The 27,792-nt window shown below is 46.2% G+C and overlaps 4 protein-coding genes across 5 annotated transcripts; all 4 read right to left on the bottom strand.

Annotated features, from left to right (window-relative positions):
• Positions 1–219: 219 nt before the first annotated feature.
• LOC103986343 (protein REDUCED WALL ACETYLATION 3) lies at positions 220–6,624 on the bottom strand. The gene is made up of 17 exons (XM_009404327.3): positions 6,455–6,624; positions 6,310–6,375; positions 6,079–6,170; positions 5,230–5,367; positions 5,079–5,135; positions 4,920–4,992; positions 3,669–3,827; positions 2,616–2,765; positions 2,267–2,522; positions 2,077–2,198; positions 1,810–1,896; positions 1,634–1,722; positions 1,483–1,545; positions 1,343–1,399; positions 827–923; positions 590–748; positions 220–508 (listed from the first exon to the last, which is right to left on the bottom strand). The coding sequence occupies exons 2-17, from the start codon at positions 6,340–6,342 to the stop codon at positions 503–505; spliced, it is 1,638 nt and encodes a 545-aa protein (XP_009402602.2). The 5' UTR covers positions 6,343–6,375; positions 6,455–6,624; the 3' UTR covers positions 220–502.
• Positions 6,625–16,512: 9,888 nt separating this feature from the next.
• On the bottom strand, positions 16,513–18,661 carry LOC103986350 (eukaryotic translation initiation factor 3 subunit D-like). The gene has a single exon (XM_009404340.3). It carries the CDS (start codon positions 18,562–18,564, stop codon positions 16,792–16,794), a length of 1,773 nt encoding a protein of 590 aa, XP_009402615.2. The 5' UTR covers positions 18,565–18,661; the 3' UTR covers positions 16,513–16,791.
• Positions 18,662–20,482: 1,821 nt separating this feature from the next.
• Positions 20,483–27,034, bottom strand: LOC135583489 (pentatricopeptide repeat-containing protein At4g02750-like). Of its 2 annotated transcripts, none has more exons than XM_065137418.1 (3): positions 26,665–27,034; positions 22,957–24,450; positions 20,483–22,206 (listed from the first exon to the last, which is right to left on the bottom strand). In XM_065137418.1, the coding sequence occupies exons 2-3, from the start codon at positions 24,271–24,273 to the stop codon at positions 21,400–21,402; spliced, it is 2,124 nt and encodes a 707-aa protein (XP_064993490.1). In that variant the 5' UTR covers positions 24,274–24,450; positions 26,665–27,034; the 3' UTR covers positions 20,483–21,399. The 2 variants fall into 2 exon arrangements, with proteins under 2 accessions (XP_064993490.1, XP_064993489.1); XM_065137417.1 differs by lacking the exon at positions 26,665–27,034 and adding an exon at positions 25,318–26,411.
• On the bottom strand, positions 26,564–27,524 carry LOC135629678 (monothiol glutaredoxin-S9-like). Its single transcript, XM_065137419.1, has 2 exons — positions 27,032–27,524; positions 26,564–26,750 (listed from the first exon to the last, which is right to left on the bottom strand). The coding sequence occupies exons 1-2, from the start codon at positions 27,522–27,524 to the stop codon at positions 26,734–26,736; spliced, it is 510 nt and encodes a 169-aa protein (XP_064993491.1). The 3' UTR covers positions 26,564–26,733.
• Between the last annotated feature and the right edge of the window lie 268 nt (positions 27,525–27,792).

Genomic DNA, 27,792 nt, shown 5'->3' with positions numbered 1-27,792 from the left:
CAGCAATTTGTGCTAATCTAAAAGTTTCATGAAGTTCTGCTCGGCTGTCAGTCAACACAGTTGAGTTATTAGCCGCGAATCAATACAGTGTCATGATTTATTGTGGTGAAGACATGAAGAAAGCCTTCCTCTTATAATTTTTCCTGTAATGTCAATATAAAATAAATGAAATATTGACACTAAAGTATCCAATTATTTAGAGAAAAAGAAAAACCACCATAAGCCCCCACCAGATTACTAGTGACGAATGGTCATTCAATATTATCGGTAAAACACAAAAGATTGGCTTGTTTTTGAATAAAATTGCCCCTAACCTTTCTAAATACTTATCTCCAATTGTGTGCCAAAACAAGTTGTCTGGTATAACTGAGGCATATAATTATCACCAAAATTGCATTTATCGGAATGTTACAAGTTGCGACAAACAGGAACCGTCTCGCCAAAACCGAAAGATTTGGCAGCCCAACAGAAGACCTCATTTTTTGGTGCAGATTGTGGCTCTTCATCCCTGTTAAAAAGGTCAATTAGTAATAAGTAAAAGCTCTTCACAAGGTTTTCGAGATCTTTAACAGAAAACAAGATGTCATACCGATATCCCAGGAATGTGAAGAATAACTGTTGAGATACAATATAAGCAGAAGGAAACGATAGCTCCAGATATAAGATTATGAAAGAGGCGTTTGTTGTCTTTACTCGGAATGAATGTTGCCTTCAGCAAATTTGTCAGGTCAAATATTCTGTATGATATCTGCAGCAACGGTACAACCAATTATTTTAGTTGAATTTATTTATGGAGTTCTGCTGAGTTGATGTGAGATCAACTTACAAAGAGATACATGGCAGTAGTAAGCAGGAAATTGAGCAAAGGGTAACTTGGAATGAAACAAAGAAGCCACTTGGGCTGGCCATTTGGCATGTTTGACCTGCATATCATGTAAAACAAACATTGAAGTCCATTAGGACCTAAAATTCCTGGTAATTCCGATAGCGAAATAAGTTTTAAGAGTCAAGACGTGGAGGCTGGAACATGAAACTTCAAAATATTTTGTACCCACATTTATTTGGTAGTCAATTCATCATGGACATTATGGCAACAATAGGTGCATTATAGTTTTAAACTTTTAATTTTTGCCCTGTGAAGCTTTGTCAGCTACAATAGATTCAGGAAGATAACTGGACATGGTTGTCATTCAAAAGACTTCAACCTCACCATAGTTTATTGCTTGAGTTTTTTAAAACATGAAATACGATGCAGTTGTATGCTCAAGTTGTCAAATTGTGAAGTTCATGATAATGTTAAGAACAGGCCTGTCAAATTGCAGCAGGACTAGAATTATCATACCGCAGCCAGATATGGATCTGAGAGATGTAGGTCTCCAGGGTGACCTTGCCAAGCCACCTGGTGAATAAAGAGGTTAAAAAAATTCTTCCAAAAGCAAATATCCTTAAAGCAAAAAACCGGAGAAAATGATTGAAACATACGCAAAGAGAGTGAGGGAGGAACTGCGAAGCTGCTGGGTGAAATTCCGTAGGCAAATGTAAACACTGGAATTAACAAAACCAGAGTCATGACCTTTTCGAGAGGACACCAAATTAAAAATTAAAATGACTTTGAACAAGCTTTCATACGCACGTGATGGGGATCCATGATGTGTATGGATGGAACTTGTTGTAGGTAATTTTGTCTAGTTTGTAGATGTACTCATACCATAAATAACCAACCTGCAAGAATAAAGAAGATGTCCCTTTGAACTGTTATACTGTACAAGTCACTTTATAAAAGTTCAAAACCAATAAACAATGAGTCACCAATAATGAAGCAGAAACTATGCTTGTTTTGATATACAGCCTCCTTTTTGTATCAGATTCTTCGATCTTCTCCATCCATCTTTCAACCTGTCACAAGCTTGAAAATATAAGCAGCTGAAGAAAGAAGAGATCAAATGCACAACAATCAAAAGTAAATGTGAAAGTATTCCATGAGTGCCACTACTACCAATAATATGAAGATGCTTCCTTCAAACAATTGAAAAGACTAGATCCATGGATCACATTAATTGAATACAAGACACTTACAGTTGGATGGTAATAAGCATATATCATTCCGACAATCCAAATATAGCGATCAAGGCCTGATCTGAAGTGCCACTCATGTAAGAGTGGTAAGTTTGATTTGGAAGGATCGGGATCTTTGTATCCTGCATCAGAAAGTCTAAGAAGAATAAAAAAATTCAAGTTACAGACAGGATATGTAGTTAAAATTTACCTATTAGGAACGTGAAAGGAGCCCACAGGAGATCAAATACCCCGGGAACTTCCCAGATTAAAATAACCACCAGAAAGCAGCATATTATCTTCACAGCCATTACGGGTGCAATCTCATTATACTTGTTAAAAATGCCAAGGGCTCCATACACCATGAGAGTAAAGAGTGTGTGCATGGGGCAGATATAGTACAGGGTGTAATCATTGTTCAGGACAATGCAACAAAATGACACAAAAAAGTTAAGCCGCCACATCATCTGCATTTTGATAGATATTGTGCTTCCAGATTAGTAAGGGAGAATATTAGTAACTTAAAGCACTTATCAGGGGAACAGAACTAATGCAAGTACCTGAGCAAACCGGGCAACACTAAAATCCTTGCGAACATAATAGTAAGAGAAGTTTCCGAAGCCAGTCATCCAAACATAAGCAGCAATGAACACTCTTATCGCGTTGTATATTTCATAGGCAGCAAAGTAGTGATACATTAAGAATAGAACCTGGGAAGAAGATGGTTAAATAAATAACTGATACAGATAAGCTCAATCAAAATGGTAGTGTTCAGCAGTTTGCAACAGTCAGTTTTACTGTTGCACATTATTTAGTGATAACTAAGTGAGATGTGGTTTGTTGAATGATACTAAAATCAGTGTAAAACTATTATTTTGAAGCAATGCCACTCAGAATTTGGGAAGATACACACTTCAAAATTGAAGTCTCATTAAAATATCAAGGCAGCCTGAGATACTTGCAGGGGAATTATTTATCATGCTAGTTACAATTCAGCAATGACAAAATTATGTTCCAAAGTCATATCCGTACATTATATCAAGTTGTGTAGGCTTTCTACAAACTTACAGTGGTTAGAAATTATTAACCTACTAGGTTAACTTAATATTCATCTGGTGCAGTTTCTGTTGCAACGACAACAATATGAAGGGCTATCATCAAAAATTTGTATTACTATTGGGAAAGAAATCCCACATGTTTGGATGTGATAAAGATACTTGACAAACTAACTTAGCTCTAATTTGTACCAGTAACTGACAAACAATTTAGACAATTATGCTCTTCAAGACTCCAAGTAGCATCTTCATTAACTGATATAACTGATAAGCTCTTGGCCTACAATTGAACTTAAAATTTAAAAATCTTAGATCCAAATAGAAAATGGCATGCCATGCAAGCAAACACAGTGACATCCAAAAGGATGTGTCAGCACACCCTGAGAACAGAATCAGGGTTGTGCTGATTATCATGCCGGCACAGAAGAATCTCAGATGCTGAACCAAGGAAAATGGTAGTAAACACTCTCGTGACAATTTTGGCGACAATCTATGAATTGATGTCCTACAAGAGTTAAAAGAACTAGCACGCTAAGAAGGAAAAAAGTGACAACTGACCTGCATCCATCCTTTCCATTCCTCAGTTTGATGACGATTTAAGTAAAATATAGATTTCCCTGTAAAAGTTGACTTGTCATGGTGCTTCTTCAGAGAAGTCAGGGCTGATGCTATAATAAGAAGGATATAAAGAAAAAGAAACAGGTCCCGGCTGTAACTCTGGAAAAATTAAATCACAGAGATAAGGAAAAAAAACTTCAATGGATTAAAATGTCAGTTGACAAAATCAAGGAATTCTCAACACAATTTTATTGGAAAATTATAAGAAAATAAAACAATTGCCATTGTTCACATAGTCTGGTTCACATGCAAAAATGATAACCAGATGCGAACTACACTGTGTTGCACGTACAATTACAGAGACAGGTGTAAAGAAAATATTAAAATATCTCAAACTGTAAAATGGGTACAGAGAATGATTATATCTGCAAGTTGGTCCATAACTGCAAGTTAGCAATAGCTCTACTATAGCAATTTCATGGCATCATCATGTTGCTCTGGTCATTCATAAAGCCAACTGTAAGCTCTTCTATGAAAAGCAGGAACCCAGAAAAGTGTTCATTCTGGTCATGTATTACTGCAAGTTAAAAGCAACCAAGAACCAGGATACGATGTGTCATCTTTATGTAAGAATGTCCATAAGAATACAACTTATTCTGATGCAACACAAAATATCCTGAATATGAGCATAACATGAGGGTCTGTCCAATATCACTATCACAATCACATTTCTAAATTCTGAAGTTATCCGGTTAATACCAAAAAACATTTTAATCTTTTAGCTACCTATAATATATGGATAAGCTTTGAGATGCTGGATGCTGGTTTTAGAAACAAAATGCCATATGTTTTTTACAAACAAGTGCTGATGCTTAGACAATTGCATAATTTTTTTTTAATTCATACAGATCTTATATTTCTATAAACACTTTGCATAGTTTAGACAAAATATATACTTCTGGATTATCAATTTAGCAAGCACGAAACCAAGCATATAAATTTCGGTCACATATAAGAATTGGTACGTTTCCGAAAGATACTGGATGGCACACCAATCTATATTTTGTGGTATCATTGAAAATAATAATAAAAATAGAAAAAAATAATACTATGCCAACATCGAGCTATATGTTTCGATATCGATAATTGGTTAGACCAATAAATAGTTATTTCTACTAACCAGCTTAGTCAAGATTATAAACTTTGCAAAGAAGAATACACAATGATCAAATCAAAGCACAAGGCAAGGACCTTGGTGGATTGTGAGAACAGAGTTGTCCGATCACAAATATAGAAGTAAACGAGAATTGACCCAAATTCTGCCCTGCATAGTATCAACCAAATAATCAGAGTTAGATAGTCATCCTTTGTGAACTTATCAGATTGAAGTATATCATAGTGGCATCTCACATGGCTCTCAATGCTTCTCGATGTTCAAGCAAGAAAGGCTCATCCATTGATATAAACCTAGAATTTTATAACAATTCCAACATCAATATTAATAATTTAGTTAAAATACAGAATGATGAATTACAGCACCTTCCGTCACTCTTCAACTAACCTGATTAAATTTGCTCTAACTGACAAATTATGAAGTCTTGCAGAAGAAGGTCTTGATAAACCTCCTTCAAGCAAAGCATCCCGATCATCTTCCCTGACTGTTTCATTGTCCAGGCCATCCAGATTTACATCTGAGTGACTGAAGCACAAAAAATAAAGAATTGCTAAAAGGCATATAGAACCATTAAAGTAGGTGATACATGCATGTTGATGTTCCATGTTTTTGAATTGGTAACAGCATGTAAGCTGAGAACATTCCATATAATTCTTAATGAAATCATAGTGTCATTTCAGATAAAGCAAATTGCATCAGACAAGCTCTACCAATGGTGTATCTACTAAAGTATTATGATCCAATACAATGTACTTTGATGGATGAAAAAAGTACAACAATGCCACTGTTCATTCATCAGTTAACAAGTTAAGATTGCTCTTGTCAGGAGTTTGACTTGTTCCCTGAGTATGTGTTCCTGCACTAGTTGTCATAAACCATGTTCTTAACTGTGAGAAAGTACTAAATGCATTTCATAAGCTGAAACACTTTCAAGCATCATGATCTATAAATTACTGCAGTTTGGCAGAGGAACTTCAGGACACACTCGGGGAAGTATTTCAATTTACAATGAAGGTTTTAGTGATTAACCAGAAAGTAAAATTCTTCTTCCACAACCAAGTAAACAAAAAGGTCAAAAGTTCCTACCTTTTATTGTTGCAATTGCATATAAGGCTTTTCGTATCCTTTATAATAAAATTGATTATGCCCATTATTTTCTAATACAATTACAAATGCATATTCTTTGAGGACGAAAAAAGTTTAATCATATTGTTTGCTTCAGATTAGATATCTTACACTTTCATCGGAGAGGAAGACTTCCGGTATTCCAGAATTTCTGAATATAGCCACGCAATAATAACAGGAAAAAGGCCAAGCAAGAATGACACCTGCAACAGAACACATGATAAAAGACATAAATACCATGCCATTCAGAAATCGGCATACAAGAAATGGAGGAAACAAGAACAATTGAATGCGTCAGGGTAACCCAAGAACTAAACCAAAAAGCGCAAAGGTTCCGCGTACCTGACCGGGGGTCACTGGACTAGACACCGCCATCTTCCTATAGAATTGAGCGCCACAAAAAGGAAACTGCAAGAAGCGATTGAATCAAGCACCAAGCAGATCCAACATCAAGACCGGAAGAAGGAAATCGAACGCGAGATCTCACCCTTCTTCTCCGGATCAGAGGGATAGCAGGTGGATCTTCATCAACACGGGCGGAATCCAAAGGATTCAAGCCCCGGCGCTAGGACGGATCTGAAGCAACCGACGAGGAAGTCCGAAGAGAGCGGGGTTATAATGGCTTGAGTCGGAGAGTAGTCGCCTTCGTAGGGCGATGCATCCCTCCATTTCTATTTTCTCCGTCGAATTTTGTTCATTTAAAATCATTTTTCAATAGGAAAAACCCCAAAAAAAAAATGCAGCGGGAGATAATATAATTGCAGAGGAAAGAATGGTGAGCGGTAGACGAGACTCGTCCGTTCGATTTGCTCGTCCTCATGACTTCTACGGTCGATCTGGCATCTGCATAGCTCTGCTTCTTCTATTTATTGCTTGCCTATTTTATTTAGCCAAAATGAGATATCATATTACATAATGTGATAATAATTATTAAAGAAGATAAAGGAATTATTATATTAGACAAGTTGACATGGTCAACGTAAGCTCAAGATCACCTGTCAGCGGCGAGCCATGGAACACGGTTCTCCCTCTCACAGAGCCCGCATGTCTGACGTCCGAATCTCAACCCATGACATCAGCAAACGGTGCATGGGCAACTCTAACTTTGTGTTCCCTGTCTTCCAGAGACAGGCGAGCTCTCAAGGCACGTTACAGTGACCACGACAACAATGTGAAAATATTTTTTTCTGTCATTAAATAACGTCAATTTTTTTCTTGTATTAAATGATTAAATGCCATTAGATACTTAGAACATGTTGTGGAGTGAAGTAAAAGAAAAGGTGGTTGCAATGCCATGGTTTGGGAGCAATCAAAGTCTCTGGTTGGTGGGAAGTGACAATTTAGGAATAAGAGAAGTGGTTGGCTGTATGGGTTGGTCAAAACGTCAACTATAAGCAAATCAGTGATGATGGGAATGTCTGATGTAGCCAAGATGTTCTTTTTATTTTTTATTTTTTTGGGACATATTCTTTTTCTTAAGTTTACTCAATTCAAATATTGAACTAGAATATTTTCCTCGACTTTATAGGATGGATATTCATAATCGTCTCACCTACTTAGGTTGAACTAGATACTCATTAATCAGATTTAGGAGGGCTAATTATATATTAACCATTCTAATTAATTATTTTTAGTATTTTAATTTTTATATTTTAAAAAGTTACATTGGCATCTCTATAGATATGAAAGTGAAACATCTAAATCTATTTACCTTGACATTGTTAGTTTTACCGATGAAAACATAAAAATAAATAAATAATAATAATTTTAATGTTTTAATTTGTGGTGATGGATGATGACGTGTCGAGGGCTCAATAACCACTCACAAGCCAACCTTCTAGAGCTTCCCTTCTCGATCGATGATAACTGCGATAAATAGAACTCCTCCTTCGATGAACCCTCCATCTCCCCTTTTTATTGCCCATGTCAAAACTTATACGGGAGCAAGGGGAATGGTAGGGGCTCCAGTGACCCTAGCTTTGGGTCGAGCGATCCACCCAACGGGTCAGCGACATCATCTTTGACGTAGACATTGCGATGGCCACCACCATCTACATCGACGCTGATGCAGTTATTGAGCGGTCCTTTTGCCGTTTGGCATCTGTGCAGATGTCGACTACATAGACACCAATGCAAATGCAGAGCGACACCGCTCTGCATTTGTATCGACGCTGTTGCAAATGCCAAGCAGTCTTTCGCCACTCAACAACTATGTCGACGTCGGCATAGATGGTGGTGGCCACCGCATCATCTACGACAAAGATGGTGGCCACCTAGGGTTGCTGGAGCTCCTACTGCTCTCCTCACTACCACGTTTGTTCCGACATGGGCATAAAAAAAGGGAGATGGGAAGCTCGTCAGAGGAGTTCTATTCTCACAAATGACGTCGATCGAGAAGTGAAGCTTTGGAAGGCTGGTAGGCGAGCGATTATCGAGCTCTTAACGATGTCACCGTCTGTCACCATCGATGTCATTCGTCACCACTAACTAAAATATTAAAATTACTTTTATACCTTTTATTTTTCATATTTTCATTGATAAAATCAACAACATTAAGATAAATAAACAAATATGTTTTATTTTCATAATTATAAGAAAACTAATGTAACTTTTTAAATAGTAAGGATCAAGTTGTTAAGATTAGCTAACAACGTGAAATAATATATAATTAATCCGATTTAGGATAAGTAAAAAATATGAGCGTTGGGTTTAGAATTGGTTTACAACCTAAATAATCAATCGATAGGTTTCTGATAAATTGATAGAGGTTTTTTCGGTCATACTTGGACTGCTTAATTTGGATTAGAATACTAGTTGATATGGCAAAAAATGGCAATGTGACACGTCATCCCCCTGACCAACGCACTGCCCGAGGCTCGCCATACCCTGCAGCAGCTCGGCCTCCCACGCAACCAAAGGTACAGTCCTGCCCTGCAGACAGCTACATCAGGTAACATTAAACCTCCTCTATAAATACCCCCGAGCCCTAAGCAAAAGGGGGGATCACACACTCAACGCACGGAGGTTTTCTCCTCCTCCTGAACCCCCTCCACATCTCTCTAACTTGATCGTCGGAGGGGTCGGGCCGAGTCTCCGACCCGACCTGTGTGCAGGAACGAAGGCGAGGTGGCCTCTTCCCGGCGCTGCTGCGGAGCTGCCGACCCGATCTACCGCTCCGAACGACCGATCCCGACCGGGAGACCCCGAGGGAGCTGCGCCCGAGATCCCCGACATTCCGAGCCCCAGAACCGAGCCGCGACGGCCCCGAGGCCACGGCTAAAAAAAAAGTTACTTACACTAACATAATGGCGCTAGAAGGAGGGCCCGGAATGACGGTACGTTAGCTTTCTCCTTGGTTGCTCCACTGCAGCCGACCTACACCAGCAGCAGCAGCGACTTCCGGGGTCGGTCTCGGCTTCTCGGCCCCGCGCGTCTCGGCCACTCGGCCCCACGCGCGCGGCCAGACCGCGCGCCTCGCCCCCTCGGTCCCACGTGCGCGGCCAACCCGCGCGCCTGGGCCCCTCGGTCCCACGCGCGCGGCTAACCCGCGCGCCTCACGCGCGGCCAAACCGCCCGCGTCCCACGCGCGCGGCCAAACCGCCCGCGTCCCATGAGCGCGGCCAGCCCGACCGCGCCGAGCGTCTCGGCCACTCGGCCCCACGTGCGCGGCTAACCCGCGCGCCTCACGCGCGGCCAAACCGCCCGCGTCCCACGCGCGCGGCCAAACCGCCTCCCATGCGCGCGGCCAGCCCGACAGCGCCGAGCGTCTCGGCCACTCGGCCCCACGCGCGCCTCGGCCCCTCGGTCCCTCGCGCGCGACCAGCCCGCGCGTCTCGGCTCCTCGGCCACGCGCGTGGCTCGGCCACAAGCGCCTCGACCCCTCGGTCCCACGCGCGCGGCCAACCCGCGCGCCTCACGCACCGGCCAAACCCCCCTCGGTCCCACGCGCGCGACCAGCCCGCGCGCCTGGGCCCCTCGGTCCCACGCGCGCGGCCAACCCGCGCGCCTCACGCGCGGCCAACCCGCGCGCCTCACGCGCGGCCAAACCACCCGCGCGCCTCACGTGCGGCCAAACCGCCCGCGTCCCGCGCGCGCGGCATAACCGCCCGCGGCCCATGCGCGCGGCCAGCCCGACCGCGCCGAACACCTCGGCCACAGCCTACCCGAGACCTCCTCGGCCATAGCGTGCCCGAGACCTCCTCGGCCACGGCTTACCCGAGACCTCCTCGGCCACAGCCTACCCGAGACCTCCTCGGCCACGGCTTACCCGAGACTTCCTCTACGCGGCCTAAGTAGCTCCTCGGCCATGGTATGCCCGAGAGCTCCACGGCCACGGCTTGCCCGAGACTTCCTCTATGCATGTGCAAGTAGCTCCTCGGCCGCGGCATGCATGAGGAGAGATATGGCGTCGCTCGAGAGACTTGGCCCATGCGCGGCCAGCACGTAGCCTTGCTGCCACGCTGCCTCGCCACCTTGGCCCCTCGGCCTCATGCGCAGCCAGCACGCTGCCTCGGCCACTCGGCCTCGTGCGCAGCCAGCACGCAGCCTCGCTGCCTCGGCCTCATGCGCAGCCAGCACGCTGCCTCGGCCACTCGGCCTCGTGCGCAGCCAGCACGCAGCCTCGCTGCCTCAGCCTCATGCGCAGCCAGCACGCTGCCTCGGCCCCTCGGCCTCATTCGCAGCCAGCGAGCGGCCTCATGCAAACACGCCGCCTTGCTGCCTCGCTGCCTCGGCCACTCGGCCGCATGCGCAGCCAACACGCCGCCTCGCTGCCTCGGCCACTCGGCCACATGCGCAGCCGGCAAGCAGCATCGCAGCCTCGGCCACTCGGCCACATACGCAGCTGCCTCACTGCCTCGGCCACTCGGCCACATGCGCAGCCGGCAAGCAGCATCGCAGCCTCGGCCACTCGGCCACATACGCAGCTGCCTCACTGCCTCAGCCACTCGGCCTCGTGCGCAGCCGGCGAGCAGCATCGCTGCCTCAGCCACTCGGCCTCGTGCGCAGCCAGCGAGCAGCATCGCTGCCTCAGCCACTCGGCCTCGTGCGCAGCCAGCAAGCAGCATCGCTGCCTCGGCCACTCGGCCTCATGCACAGCCAACGCGCTGCCTCGCTACCTCGGCCCCATGCGCAGCCAACACGCTGCCTCGGCCACTCGGCCACATGCGCAGCTGCCTCACTGCCTCGGCCACTCGGCCTCGTGCGCAGCCAGCAAGCAGCATCGCTGCCTCGGCCACTCGGCCTCATGCGCAGCAAACACGCTGCCTTGCTGCCTCGCTGCCTCGGCCACTCGGCCACATGCGCAGCCGACACGCTGCCTCGCTGCCTCGTCCACTCGGCCACATGAGCAGCCGGCAAGCAGCATCGCTGCCTCGGCCACTCGGCCACATACGCAGCTGCCTCACTGCCTCGTCCACTCGGCCTCGTGCGTAGCCAGCACGCAACCTCGCTGCCTCGGCCACTCGGCCACATGCACAGCCAACGTGCTGCGCGCTGCCTCGGCCCCATGCGCGGTCTATCCGCCCACACCGAGCACCTAGGCCAATCACTTCCGAGATCCACCTCGGCGCGGCCCGACCGCCTGTCGTGTTCCTCGGCCGCGTGGTGCCCGAGGCCACGTCCTCGCGTCCTGCCCGCCTGATCGTGCTACTTGGTCGCATGACCCTCGCGACCACGCCTGCGCGGTCACCCCGCCTGCGTCGTGCTCCTTGGCCCCATGTTCCCGAGACAGACCAGTGCCGCCAGTACGCCCGCGTCGTGCCCCTCGGCTCCATAAACCCCGAGACACGTCTGCACGGCCAGCCTGCCCGCGCCGAACTCCATGGCCCTACCCACCTGGTTCACGTCCCTCGGTCGCAGCCTGCCTGCACCGAGCACCTCGGCCAATCTCTGCCGAGACCCGCCTCGGCGCGGCCCGACCGCCTGTCGTGTTCCTCGGCCGCGTGGTGCCCGAGGCCACGTCCTCGCGTCCTGCCCGCCTGATCGTGCTACTCGGCCGCATGGCCCTCGCGACCGCGCCTGCGCGGTCTGCTCGCCTGCGTCGTGCTCCTCGGCAGCATGATGACCGAGACCACACCTGCGCGGCCTGCCCGCCTGCGTCGTGCTCCTCGCCTCCATCATCCCCGAGACACACCTGCGCGACCAGACCGCCTGCGTCGTGCTCCTTGGCTCCATGTTCCCGAGACAGACCAGTGCCGCCAGTACGCCTGCGTCATGCCCCTCGGCTCCATAAACCCCGAGATACGTCTGTGCGGCCAGCCTGCCCGCGCCGAACTCCTCGACCATATCCATCGCCTTGCCCACCTAGGTTACGTCCCTCGGCCGCAGCCTGCCTGCGCCGAGTGCCTCGGCTCCATGCTTGCCGAGTCCACCACCTCGGTCGCGTAATGCCCGAGGCCGCCACCTCGGTCGCATAATGCCCGAGGCCACCTCGGTCGCATAATGCCCGAGGCCTCCTCGGTCGCTTAATGCTCGAGGACACCCCCTTTGGCTCCGTACCAACCCGAGACCACGCCAGCGCGACCTGCCCGCCTGCGTCGTGCTCCTTGGCTCTTCGGATTTACGCCACCCGAGACCTCGCCAGCGCGACCTGCCCGCCTGCGTCGTGCTCCTCGGCAGCATGATGACCGAGACCACACCTGCGCGGCCTGCCCGCCTGCGTCGTGCTCCTCGCCTCCATCATCCCCGGGACACACCTGAGCGGTTCACCCGCCCGCGTCGTGTTCCCCGACCTAGCTCTCGGGACACACCTGCGCGGTCCACCCGCCTGCGTCGTGCTCCCCGACCTTCAGCTCTCGGGACACACCTGAGCGGTTCACCCGCCCGCGTCGTGTTCCCCGACCTAGCTCTCGGGACACACCTGCGCGGTCCACCCGCCTGCGTCGTGCTCCCCGACCTTCAGCTCTCGGGACACACCTGCGCGGTTCACCCGCCTGCGTCGTGCTCCCCGACCTTCAGCTCTCGGGACACACCTGAGCGGTTCACCCGCCCGCGTCGTGTTCCCCGACCTAGCTCTCGGGACACACCTGCGCGGTTCACCCGCCTGCGTCGTGCTCCCCGACCTTCAGCTCTCGGGACACACTTGAGCGGTTCACCCGCCCGCGTCGTGTTCCCCGACCTTCAGCTCTCGGGACACACCTGAGCGGTTCACCCGCCCGCGTCGTGTTCCCCGACCTCCAGCTCTCGGGACACACCTGAGCGGTTCACCCGCCCGCGTCGTGTTCCCCGACCTTCAGCTCTCGGGACACACCTGAGCGGTTCACCCGCCCGCGTCGTGTTCCCCGACCTCCGGCTCTCGGGACACACCTGCGCGGTTCACCCGCTTGCGTCGTGCTCCTCGGCTCTTCGGCTTTACGCCCCCCGAGACCACGCCCGCGCGGCCAGCCCGCCTGCGTCGTGCTCCTCGGCTCTTCGGCTTTACGCCACCGAGACCACGCCTGCGCGGCCAGCCCGCCTGCGTCGTGCTCCTCGGCTTTACGCCACCCGAGACCACGCCTGCGCGGCCTGCCCGCCTGCGTCGTGCTCCTCGGCTCTTCGACTTTACGCCACCCGAGACCACGCCAGCGCGGCCTGCCCGCCTGCGTCGTGCTCCTCGGCTCTTCGGCTTCACGCCTGCTCGGCCTGCCCGCCTGCGTCGTGCTCGTCGGCTCTTCGGCTTTACGCCGCCCGAGACCACGCCTGCGCGGCCTGCCCGCCTGCGTTGTGCTCCTCGGCCCTTCTACGCCATCCCGAGACCACACCTGCGCGGTTGCCCCGCCTGCGTTGTGCTCCTCGGCCCTCGGCTCTACGCCTCCCGAGATCACACCTGCGCGGTCACCCCGCCTGCGTTGTGCTCCTCGGCCCTCGGCTCTATGCCTCCCGAGATCACGCCTGCGCGGTCACCCCGCCTGCGTTGTGCTTCTCAGCCCTCATCGGCTCCATCGGCCCCGAGTCTTACCCTGCTCGGCTTCCTGACTAAATTACGCACCACGGCCTCATGCTCCTCGAGACGCGCTCGCGCGACCGGCCCTTCTGCGTCATGCCCCTCGGATCCGCATGAACAACCTACCTAAAGTAAGGAGCCATGCATCGGACTCCCTGCATGCAAGAACCGACGCATAGCTCCTTTCGGGGGGGCATATGATATGGCAAAAAATGGCAATGTGACACGTCATCCCCCTGACCAACGCACTGCCCGAGGCTCGCCATACCCTGCAGCAGCTCGGCCTCCCACGCAACCAAAGGTACAGTCCTGCCCTGCAGACAGCTACATCAGGTAACATTAAACCTCCTCTATAAATACCCCCGAGCCCTAAGCAAAAGGGGGGATCACACACTCAACGCACGGAGGTTTTCTCCTCCTCCTGAACCCCCTCCACATCTCTCTAACTTGATCGTCGGAGGGGTCGGGCCGAGTCTCCGACCCGACCTGTGTGCAGGAACGAAGGCGAGGTGGCCTCTTCCCGGCGCTGCTGCGGAGCTGCCGACCCGATCTACCGCTCCGAACGACCGATCCCGACCGGGAGACCCCGAGGGAGCTGCGCCCGAGATCCCCGACATTCCGAGCCCCAGAACCGAGCCGCGACGGCCCCGAGGCCACGGCTAAAAAAAAAGTTACTTACACTAACACTAGTGATCGATCAGATTTGGGAAGGATACGCGTAGAAAAATAGGGAGCCGAGTTAGATTTAGACACCGATTTGACTATTTAGGTAGTTATTGAATTCTGACTCGAGTAAATAAAAATCACAAATATTGTACTGATATGATCAATTTTGATCGTCTATCATCAACATAATGAATTGATCCGATCTATCTCGTTTTCTAACTACTGTCATGTCGAGGGACAAAAATTCGACGGGTCACAGATGGATGATCAGAGATTTGCTATTCAAATGTGCAAATGCAAAACGTGATGCAAAACGTCCATTGTTCAAATGCAAAACGTGATTTGCTATTCATTTCCTAACAGATGATGCAGGATCAGAGTATCATATAAAGGGATGCAAAGATCTTAATTAAGAATTAAAATCTCAGACCAGTCTCCATACCTACAACCTACAACATTTGGAACAAGAGCTACGCCTCATGAACTCTGAGATGAGAAGATAGTACAATGTTTTAATGTTACCTTGTAAATGATTACACAAGAAACCTGTATCTACATATAGAATCTTTTAAACATCAAATACATGTATTAAACCTGACTAAGATAACATGAGCAACTATAAAAGCTTGTTAAAAACCACAGTTTCACTGAACTACAAAAGTTTCAATGAGAAGCCAGAAGCATTATCAATGTTTCTAACTACATGCAATGATGTGGAAACCAACCACTAATCATGACATAGGGGTATCAGATTGCTGCTTAGTGATTCCGTTTATGTTGATCCTCCCAGACAATCCCCACCAACAAAGATAGGGGAATAAGGTATAGGAATGGAATAAAGACACACAAGATTCAGAAACCAAATAACATACCAGGCAGTGGGGCTGTGCAAGGTCCAGTTTGGTTTGCAGACTAAATGAGCAAATTCTGATTTGAGAATTTCCCAAACCAAGTCTAGCCTTTGTATCAAGAAAAATGAACCATAATATTGTGGAATGGTCTAGTTGCTAATATTGGTTTACACACTCATTTATGTAACTTCAAACATGCACTCATCTGATATGTATTTTTTATGAAATTTCTGATCTCATCATTGAAAGCTCATGAAGAAATGAGAACATTGTTGACAATGAACAAAATAATGGGCTCAACAGATGTTTGTAGACAAGGTCTTTAGGGTAAGCGGAAAAAAATTGAAAGAATAAATTTATATAGCTTGTAATGGTTGCACTGGTTGAGGGAAAAAGCAAAAAGAAATCGAATTATTTTAGGTCCTAACTATTTTAGCAAACCAAACTGTTTTTCTTACCATCTCACCAAGCCAAACAACATATGTTGGTTTAGTTCACTATAGTTTAATAGTTTAGACAATGGGATTATGAAATGCGGATATCAGGAGGGAATCTAGCTAGATCACACAACCCTTCTTCAAAATGGCAATAAAGAATACTGAGTGACCTTATCTAGGTATGTTAAACCACAAGGATAAAGATGAGAAAAAAATACACTACTTTTCTTTCCTAAAACATACGGTTCTATCAAAGGATTTTAGTTCAATTGCTTAAAAAACTCAAATAGCAAGAGGTGAATTCAGCTGTTCTTTATATCAACAAAGGAAACAGTCATAATGGAAGTTCTGAAGAAGTATCTGAAAATAGTAAAGGAAAATCGTGGCTCAACATCAGCCTACAGCTTGACCTCCAAAAAGAAAAGCGATTGCCAAATATAATACCAGCATAGATACCAAGATTTCTAACAAATTATAAAAAATCTTCCAATCAGTTGGTAGAATAGCAATGCCTCACAAGTGAAATCAAGCCTCAAACTATGTGTTTTACTGTATTCATACATCTTCATAACTTTTAAGAAAAGATAAATCTTGCAGAAACTTGTCAGATATGTATGTATATAAAAATAATAAGCCCATCAATTTACCAATAGTAAGGCTACCTCATCAGTTGGACAATGAAGGCATGCATACTGAATAACAGAACATAACATAAGCTAAACATATCAGCAAATGTCCTGCCAAAAATGAAGCAAGCTAGCATTTTGACCAAGCACTACCCTAACAGTGAGAAGCATAAGCCAGTCTTAGAAGACTCAACCCACTATTCAAGCATAACAAAAAGAAAATAATCCCACAAGTTCAAAACTTCAGATGGCACAGCTTAGTCCTCATGAAAATGTTGTTGCTACTAAAGATCAAAAATATTAATGAAGAACACGAGTAACCTTCAGACAGTGGAAGCGCTAACATCCTTCTCCTCCTCTGCTGCTCCAGCAGCAGAATTGGCCTCTGCTTCTGCTGCTGCATCCATAGCATTGCCAGTGGCATCTTCCTCTGCAGGCGGCTGCACCTGCTCCTCCTCTGGCAGTGGCTCCTCCACATACTCATTCTCAAATGCATCGGCCGGCACCTCATAGATCCTTACCTGCGGCTTGACAGGGTCCTTCACAAGCACATATTTCCCTTCATTTAGCTTCATGCAAAGGTCTACGATCGATTTTACAATCCCCCACATGTTCGACGTATTGAGGTTGATCTGAGCGGCAAAATCCCTCGGCTTGTAGCCGATCACACTCAAGATAACATGGTTAAAGTGGTCCCGAGGATGGACTCTAGAGACATAACCCAGTTTCATCAGGTCAGCGCCTGCAAGGAGGGCTTGAGCGGTCCACTTGGCTAGCTTGTTGGTGTTGTTCTTGAGCTCGGTGGCGAGAACTGCTCCCCTCTGTGTCTCAAGTTTCTGCCTCCAGTCTACCCCCGAGTACTTCGGATCAAACTCATTGAGAGCGTTCAGGGTCATGAAGGCTCGTTGCCCCTTGACGTCAGTCACACTGTGCACCTCACAGCGGGCGACGAGGTGAGTATCCTCATCGAGCTTCCAGCGGCGGTACCGGTATGCAACAGAGGCGACCTCCTCGCCTTCAGTAGCAAAGGGGTTAGGTTCATCAAACGTAACCTTGTTGCCATCACGCACAAGGACCTGCTGCGAGAAGTTCTGGTTGACGTAAGTGGCCTCAATGGCGAGGGAGTAGGCAGAGTTAATGTCCTCCTTGGCATCGGGGAGTGCCTCCTGCGAGGTCTCGTTGACGGAGAGGAGGTCCAGTTGAGACCCCTCGCGCTTGTCAAAGAAGAGCTTGTTGCCGACGCGCTGGATGACAATGTCCCAGGATGACACGGACCGCGGGGAGCACATGAGAGCAGAGAGGATGACGTCGGTGGCGAAGACGGTGGCCTTGTCATCAGCGGCGAGACGGCGGATGACGGGGTCGTCGGTGGTTGTGACCTTGAAGAAGTTGCGGGACTTGAAGCGCTCAAGGCGGCGCTCGTTCTTGGGATTGACGCGGTCGAAGGAGCGGTCGTAGAACTCGAGGGCGCCACAGACGAGGAGGTCCTCGGGCGGATCGGGGACGGAAAAGGAGAGCTTAGAGAAGGTGGAGAAGGGGATCTGGTCCAGCATGGTCCACTCGGGCTGGATGTCGACAGAGGACTTGGGGGCGGGGGTGTCCCGGCGAGGACCGTGACCGCCGGCGGACGAGGAGAAGCGATGGTTGAGGTGATAGAGGCGATCGCGGCGGGCGCGCTCCTTCTCGGCCTCGCGCTTCCGAGCCTCAACCTCTTCGTCGCGGCGCTGCGGCAGCTGCGGGCGCTGCTGGAAGCGCCAGCGAGGGCCGAACTTGGGGCGAGGAGGGGGCTTACCGTCAACGAGGCGGAAGGACGAGTCATCGGTGGCCGCGCCGGCGAGGGCGGAGGACTCGTCGAGAGCGAAGTCGAAGACGGCGTCGCGGCCGCCGCCGGCAGATCGGGAAGGATTGGCGGCAAAGTTGGAGTTGCGAGTCCAGTCCGCAACGCGGCCGAGCTTCTCGGATCGGGAGAAGGGGGCGAAGGGAATGTTGGCCGGGTGAGCGGCGCCGTCGTGCTTGCTGAGGAGAGGGGAGGCGGGCGTCTCCGGCGGACCCCAACCGTCGGAGTTAAAGGGGACGGTGCCGACGTCGAAGCCCATCAGCTTTCCCGCTTCGCTAGGGTTTCAGATCGGGACGGCGGCCGCGAGGGGAAACGAGACCAAAGAAGGACTTTGCTCAGCTTTTTTGTCTTGAAGGTTCGGGATGATGTGCCGATGGTTAGATCGCTTTAGGATTTGGGATTCGCGATCCATTTGGTTTATGACGGCTGGATCTTAATCCAACAGTTGGATGAACGCTCGCGATTATAAGTGATCACATCGGACCGGTATTTACCAGAATCAAGTTTGGGCATCGAGTCAGGTCGAATTCGGGTGCAATAGGACCCGGTTGACATCCAATAGCGGATCCGGATCTTCGGATGACGATGCAGGGGTCAAGTTAGGACACAGCCCATTAAAACTCTTTCGGATTATTTTTTAGCACTCGAAAGAACGGAGCAATGTTGTGATTCTTTCGGTTTACCTTTAAAGCTTCCTTTATCAGTCGTTTCATTTCTGAATGGTTTGATTCGATTCTCTAATAAATGACAAAATCGAGTTATTTTTTCATGCATACTCTATACGGTTTAAAAGCATCAAAAATTGTCTCATAGACTTAAAAGTTTGATTAAGTCGATCGTATGAGAATCGGTTACCTTATATTTTATCATCAGACAAGCTTTCATATTATGTATGATTTGTATCTTGAATATTTTATCCATCATCCCATAGGATCTTTTTATATTGTTGGAGTTCATCGATTTGGGATATCTTGATTTCCTTTTACCCAAAAAAGTATTCCTAAGGGTCAAGAGTTCATACGGTATCAACAAGTTGTATCATTCGAGGTAAGAGAGTCCTTAACCAAAGTACATTCTCTATTTTTCAAGGTCAATCCCTATCATCTCTCCAAGTGACTATACAAAAATTTGAAAATTCATCCACGTGAAGTTGATAAGCTCGCCTTTATTATAGCACTAAATCAATCTTTATCGAACAACCAGGTTGATTCTAGTCAAGCATGATCCCGTCCAACTCATCTACCTCAATATACAAGAAATGTAGTTGGGATCCATCTTGAGATCCAATTGTTGAATGACCTTCTCAAAGAGAGGTAAAGGTTAAGTAGCACCACTAAAACTCTCGAGTTGCTCTTCAACTTTGGCTCTAGTATATAACTTCATCAATATACAGTAAGTTGAGACTATAGTTCGGAGTTTGATCAGATTCAACCTTCTTGTAATGGCTGTGTAGACCGAAGATATATTAACCAATAAAAATTTTGATTTGATATTTTTTTAACGAGGCAAGCCAAATGTCACATATAAATTAGTCATCCCAAGCAAGGAGATAGAGTCACCCATGATATTAGTCAAAGTAGAAGATGTCAAAACCCATTTTCTGATAGACATAAAAAAAAGGTATATCGGTGGAACTACCTATATCGATCATTACTCCTTTGATAAGTTCATTATGAATCTAAACAGAGATGACCTATGCATCATTATCATCATTACTCCTTTAATTACTCCTTTTCTAATAAACGAATCGTTTGTTCCGACATGGGACTACCAATGATTACGTTGATCTACCTTTTAATTGACCCCTCATGACATAGGGATAACTCCTTTATCTGTCGCAAAAATACTTGTTAAGGTGACCTCACCCCTTGATTTGCACTTTAAGATCATAACAATCTTTGGTATCATGCTTATGGTCTCAATGAAATCTATAGTTTTTTATTTTATCCCGTCTAGTGTGGCTCTCTTAGTAGCTCCTCGTTGATATGAAAAAAGACCTCAGCCCAAAAAAATTTTAAGGCTACGGAGTCTATTCTCAGACAAGAGTGACCCCTCGAGAAGGACCGACCCTGTGGTGAGATGGCTGTTGAGATCAGGATCACCAGCAATGTCGAGGATGAAAGAAAGACCTATGCAATGCTACATGTTTCCACAAAGGTTAATAGCAATTCTAGACGAAAAAAAGAACAATCTTTCCGAGGTGATGTATTCTGTTTCACAAAGTTACAAAGCAGTTCTATAGGTTTCACAAAAGTGAAATAACAATTATAGATGAAAGAAATAATTAACTATCCAAGATGATGTATTCTGTATCACAAGATTGCATATAAATTTTACGTGTTTCACTGGATTGGATAGCAAATCTAGAAGAAAGAAGAACTACCTACTTGCTGGTATTCTTCCACATCGATCTCTTGTATTGATGATTATTCAACAATACTATTACACTGATGGATCTCTATGATGTGGCTTTAGAAGTTCTATGCATTCAACTCACCGTTCTCTTTTTCTTGGATCTACCAAACTGTAGTTGAAATCCCATTTAAGTGTGATGGGCAGCTCTAAGTATAATATAATATGTTGCCTTCAGTTGTCGTGTATATACTGGATGGCGTTGGCGTGCGAGGATCCTTCTGGATCATTTCATCTATCTTTTATCTTCAAAATTGGTAACAGGTTGATGTTGAACTTCTTTCTGTTGACAGGTATCCTTTCGGCTGGGATATCAAGATTGATGATCACATAATAGCTGCTCAGTTCTGTTGGTTCAGTGTATGAGCAATCATATTCCACCGATAGAAGAAAGTGCAGCCATTACTGTTGAAAAGAAAAGGCACTGTATCCATAATTTATGGGCACATAAATTTGTAACAAACCTGGTTATTCCCCTCATACATGCTGCAATTTAGCCTTCCTTTTCAAACAACTTGTCCATGTTAAACTCGTCTTTCCAGCTTATTGAAACACCTGCCAGTGAAAATTTTCTAGTATTCACGTACAGCCAGGAACTTTCTTACAGTTTTCTCTTGAAACACCTTATATGTTGAAACACCAGCAAAAATACTCTAGTCTTCATCGAAACACCTTATACATGTCACCAGTAATCCCCACATGAACATGAGCCACCACTAAAATGGTGAAAACGGTTAGAATCTCGCAAAATGATCAATCTATTCTCGATCACAGATATGAACTTAACAGCATTGTGACAGTCTTCACATACTCTAAGGTTCTTGATTACTCGAATTGGCCTTCGGGATGGCACATTTAAAATACCAAATGCAACTGCTAGCTTTTCACTGTGATATTTGAGCATGTGTTCTTTCTCTTCCTCTTCCACGTCATGCAAAACCATTTCTGTAGCTGATACATAGCCTTCCTTTTTCATTTTCATATCCAATTCCTCAAGAAAAGCATATATCTTATCCTTATCAGGGTGCAGCATGTCCCCAACAGAAAATGTATGCACTTTATTGTTTGCCTCAATCCAACTAAAACCAGGTACCTTTTTGACACCCCTTTCCCGCATCATCACTCTCATCTTATTGACATTAGCCCATTTACCAGATGTTGCATATATATTTGAAAGAAGTACGTACATTCCAGCATTATCAGGTTCCATCTCAAAGATCCTTTTTGCTGCCTTCTCTCCCAGTTCAGTGTTCCTATGAATCCTGCTTGCACCCAATAATGCACCCCACATAGTTGCATCTGGTTCAAATGGCATGTCCTTCATAAGAGCCTGAGCATCATCTAGACGTCCAGCTCTGCCAAGAAGATCTATCATGCAAGTATAGTGTTCTGCTTTTGCTGTTACACCAAAATCTCTATGCATAGTATAAAAGTAATTGATGCCTTTATCCACCAATCCAGCATGACTACATGCAGATAAGACTCCGACCTAAAAAGTTGAAGATGGATGAGAATATGAAACTTAGGGAGGTCATTTCAGCACAGAAAAAGTGTGCTTGATAAGAAGCCCAGTTACATACCAACAGAATGCACCTCAAGATCTAGTGAGCGAAATGGAAGATTGTGCATTAAAATTAAACTTTGTAAGATAAAAATTTTCAACACAAATGAATCTTTTACAATCAGACAATTCCAAAAAGGCAATGTAATTTGTATATTGAATATACTATTGTTATAAGGCGACTAGTGATTCAGAAGGTTTAACATATACTAAAAGAAAGAATAAGATGGCTGCATAGGTACAGCTGCAAAAATAATAGTAGTAATAATAATATAGTCATCTACAGCTAATATCAAGTATGAAAAAAGAACTGAGTAAGAAATGGAAAAGGATCTTCAAATAGCCAGCAGTTGATGCTTACTACTCATGTGGTTCCTAGACAAAAAAGATTAAGACGATTAAAGTTATATGGTAACTGTATGTTGACTCCGTCTATTATCGTAGTTTGATTTAATACCACTATTACTGGTGATGTCCACTACATTTTAATATCTTTTATTTGATCAGATGATTCATCCTTGCATCATCAAGTACATTACTTTCCTTTCATGATCTCTAATTTCTGTTTTCAGTGACTAGTTAGTTTAGGGTTTTGGCTCGTGTCAGCCAGGCAAAATAGGTAACTCTACTGGTATAGTGCAAAAGAGTCTGCAGTATATTAACCACAAAACCACTTACCATGGTCACATCATCTGGTCTTGTATCTGTCATTCTCATCAAATTGAAGACTTTTAATGCCTCCTTTCCATACCCATGTCGAGCATAACCAGCGATCATAGTGTTCCATGAAACCACATCCTTCTCTGTCATCTCCTCGAATGCCTCGTAGGCCTCATCTATGCTCCCACATTTGCAATACATTGCAAGGAGGGCATTTCCAACAAAGCAGCCCATTCCATATCCAGCCTTAACAAGCCTCCCATGCACTTGTTTGCCACACTCCAACATCGAAATGTCAGCACATGTGCTCAACACACATGTAAATGACGACCTATTTATTCTCTCACCATACCTACCCATCTCTATGAACAGCTGCAGAGCTTCCTCACTGGACCCCTCCTGAGAATAACCAGCAATCATGGCAGCCCATGAGACTGAATCCCTTTGTGGCATTGTATCAAAGATCCACCTTGCCCGTTCGACCATCCCAGCCTGAGCATACCCAGTAATCATCGAGTTCCAGGAGTTGACATTCCTACAAGGCATCACATCGAACAGTTCCTTTGCCTGATCCATCTTCTGGCACTGCACGTATGCTGCAATCATGGCATTCCATGAAACTGAGTTCCTCTCTGGCATCTCGTCAAACACCCTCCTTGCGTCTTCCAGCATCCCATTCTGTGCATACCCAGAAACCATGGCAGTCCAAGTGAAGACATCCCGAGAAGGAGATTCGTCAAAAAGCCTCGTTGCTACAGACATATCCCCATTCTGGGCATAACCCGAGATTAAGGTGTTCCACGAAACGATGTCCCTCTCCGGCATCCGATCAAAGAGCTGCAGGGCTTCGGCAAGACTCCTCCTTTGCACATAACCAGCGATCATCGCATTCCAAGATACGGTCCCCCAGTCAGAATTCGAGTCAAAGAGCCGCCGCGCCAACTCCAGGCGTCCGTTCTGCACGTAGGCAGCAAGGATGGCGTTCCAAGAGATGGCATTCTTGTGGGGCGTGCGGTCGAAGATCTCGCGAGCCTCCTCGACGAGGCCGCTCTGGGCGTAAGCGGAGATCATGGTGTTCCAAGTGACGGTGCCCTTCACGGGCATTTGGTCGAAGAGGCGGCGGGCGGAGGCAAGGTCGCGGTTGAGGACATAGCCGTGGATCATAGTGTTGAAGGACACAAGATCCGGGTCCGGAATGGCGTCGAACAGGCGGAGGGCGAGGGAGAAGCAGCCGTTGGAGAGGTATCCGGAGAGCATGGCGTTCCATGAGACGGTGGTGCATCGGGGCATGCGGCGGAAGATGGCGGCGGCGGCGGCCATTCGGCCGTGGCGCATGTGGGCGGTGATGTCCTTGTTCCATCGCACAACCTCGGAGTCGGACGCCAGAGGAGGCGGGTTCTTGCCGCGCTTGGTAGTCCGGCGACGCTTGGTAGTCCGGCGACGCTTGGTTGGGTTCAAGACGGAGGGTGGGTTGGAGGCGGCAACGGCCGCGTGGAAGCGGCGGGTGAAGTCCTTGCAGCGGGGAAACATAGTTCGGTAAGGTGTTTGCGAAAATTGGCGTTGCTTTAAGCTAAATGACAGGTTTCCTTCGGTTTATTTTTTTATTAAATGTATTAATATATTCCATGATTCCATCAACACTAAAGAATTGTGACAGTTGAAATTAAATATATATATATATATATATATATATGATCGATAACAAGAAATTGAATTGACATAAGAAAAATGCAGCATAATAACTTGACCACCCAAAAAGAAAGGGAAAATATACTTCTTTTTTACCCTATGCAGCAGTTACCGACAACTATTTATGTAGTGTGTTTTAACAGGTAAAGGAATATTTTTTTATTTTTTAAAATAAAAATATTATATTAAATTAGTCATCACTATGTGAAATATAATAATCATCAAAATTGGGGGCTCATGATTTGTAAGATTAAGATATCTATCCAAATATGTAAAAGAAAAAAATTATTGAGCTAGGATGCAACTGGTTGAATGTCTAGTATGATTGTACATACATATCTCCCAAATGGTGTTGTTGATTGAGTTAATGAGTTGAAGGGAGTCTAAATAAACTCTAATATGATATAGGGTGTGGAGTTGGGCTTATTTGAGCCCTTCCATCATCCGCATAGCTTTGCTACCATCGACGCCAAGTACAATATGTCATTCCCAATCCTTGATCATGTATCTTCCTAATGCAAGTCCACAAATCGAAGCTATTACATTCAAGACTTAAGGATGAAAATAATTTTTGTTCTGCACGAACATTCTGCATCAAATTGGCCCCCTCAAGTGCGTCAACAGGACACAAATCATTTGTGTCACCAATAATATTACAGAATAGGAAAAACCTATTAAAACAGTGATTACCAAAGTGATAATTGATAACGAAGCTCTTAATCCAGTGGCAATCATGCTTTGAGAGATCGGCCCCTCGTTTAATCAAGTTCTAGCTCTTCAATCGTAGAAGGTCTGGAATGAGTAGGGAATCTTTTTCTCGGATCAAGCTTAAAACAAAAAAACAAAGTACAAGAGAAAATAGCTAAAAGACGAGAGATAGATATGGTTGGCAACCAAGAGCCATCGGTTTCTAAGTCCTAATTAGATCACTAAATGATGTTTATGTTAATGCACTTGATTGCTTGGGATATTATTATGTCCTGCAAAAATTTAATGTGAGTCTAAGAGTACATGATTTTTAAATTACTAATAATTCAACGTGCGCACTAAATTGATTGGTAATGAAAAAACCACTAGGAATATATTTTTTTAACATTACTATTTACAAGATTTTTATAATTTTTATATAAAAAGATAAATGATGAAGATAAAATTTAACTTTATAATCTTGCGATGATTTATCAAAATATTTATCTCTAAGAGCTGAAAATTTTGATTCTTAGTATATTTGTGTCGTCTAGATCTTATCAATCATATCAATACAATACGATTAAGATTGCATTAGTCACTAATTTTAATAAGAAGAGACATCTTAAGAGTTGTATGTCACAAAGTTGTTGTTACAATTAGCTTTTTCTCCAGTTTTATTAAAATTAAATAGTAAATGCTTGGGATTAGATGGCTCTGTATTCTACTGCAAAGGAATAATTGATTATCTATTAAAAATATTGTAGACTGATTCATAATTAATATAGATATATTTTCTTTGCAAAAAGAAAACCATATTTGTTTTTTTGGGGATAAATCTGGGCTAGTGAGGTCCAAAGTTAGCAGTCCTCAGACCTGTCAAATGTCCACAAAAGGCTGCAGAATTAGAATCCATAATATAAAGGATGCTCCCAGATAAATCTAAATCTCCCTTTAGAAAAGGAATGTCTTTGTCATGCAGTGTATCTGTGTTGGATTGATTTGGGCAGGGAATATGACCTTTCAGATGTGGGCGGTAATCTTTATGATTGTTAATGTGTATAAGATGAAAAGATATGGACTGAGAGGATAATCTAATATCACTAATGAATAAAAGCTTTAATTTATATTATTATTTGACCCATAACCTATAAACTTAAATCTTAAGTTGAATTGGTGCTAAAAAAAAAGTCAAGCTTAATGATGCGATCGAATGAGAATAAATCATACCATCATGACGGAAAAAATGTAAATAAGTGAATCATCCAATAGCATAGGAAAGTTGATAGATTCTCAAACTTATCATCATGACGTGAGCATGCTTTCTGGTTCGGTCAAAGTCCCACTCACAAAGCCAATGGAAGTAGGTGAGGTGTTGCCTTCGATTTGATCGAGTGCGGCCAATGAAAGCTAGTGAGATCAAGTCTCACCTTCCCCTGAAATTGTAATTCTGTTAATTTCAAGATCTCAATTTGAAAGTTCAGTAGCCAAATTGATTTCGAGGCCGTGAGAACGGAAGATATATGCAATAACGGAATGCCATCATACTGTGTTGTTAAAACAGTTTATATACGAGCATGATAACTTGTAAAACCAATCGAAGGGACCATGAAATTTCAAATATGTAGATCTTCATTTTTTATGCAACAAAATTATTTATATATATATATATATATATATATATATAAGAGAAAAAGAAATTAGAGCCAGAGTGCACCGGCTTCTTTCAAGATGGGGACGAGCTCGCCGGTGATGTGGACGGCGACGAGGCGATCCAGCCCCCCCAGCAACCTGCCCCCGACGAACACCACCGGGAGCATCGCCGGCGGCCGGCGATTTCCCCCGAGGGCCTCGATCTCGGCCGCAGCCTCGACCAGAGCCGTCGCCTCCCCCGCGGCCGCGGCCTCCTCGCCGACCTCGCACACCGCAGGGTTGACCCCGAGCCCCAGCAAGAGGCGCCTCGCCGCGTGGCATATGCAGCACCCCCTCTGCGCCACCACCACCACCGGGTTCTCCGCCACCATCTGCTTCATTGCCCCGTCGCCTTCACCACCGAGAAAGGGGGAGGAGGTGGACGACGACGATGAAGACCGGGAAGAGGAGGGTGTGAGCAAGCCGTCCTGTCCGCCGCCGACGGCCGCACGGTCCCTGTTGCTCGCCGGCGAGGGGAATCGCGTCCGCGCCGATCGGCACCGGGTCGCTTTCCGCATCCTAACCTGGGGCAAATTAAGGAGAGAATTTGAGAGAAAGTACACAGAAATCAGAGAAGGGAGGCGGATACGGTTATATAGTGGAGGGGCCGATGACGTCAGGAGAAGCTTCTTCTTCCCACAAGTCGTCGGCAGTTAGGGAGGCGCGCTCTGTTTCTCCTGCTCGTTCATCACGGGCTTGGGTTCTCCCTGACGCGAGTCGCACACGTGTCCTTGCGGATCGTGGATGACGGCGGCCTGGCGTCAGCCCCGCCTACGCGATGCTCGT

The sequence above is a fragment of the Musa acuminata genome, chromosome BXJ3-1, assembly GCF_036884655.1.
Source record: "Musa acuminata AAA Group cultivar baxijiao chromosome BXJ3-1, Cavendish_Baxijiao_AAA, whole genome shotgun sequence".
Classification (NCBI taxonomy): Eukaryota; Viridiplantae; Streptophyta; class Magnoliopsida; order Zingiberales; family Musaceae; genus Musa; species Musa acuminata.
This window is presented reverse-complemented; position numbering and strand designations above follow the sequence as displayed.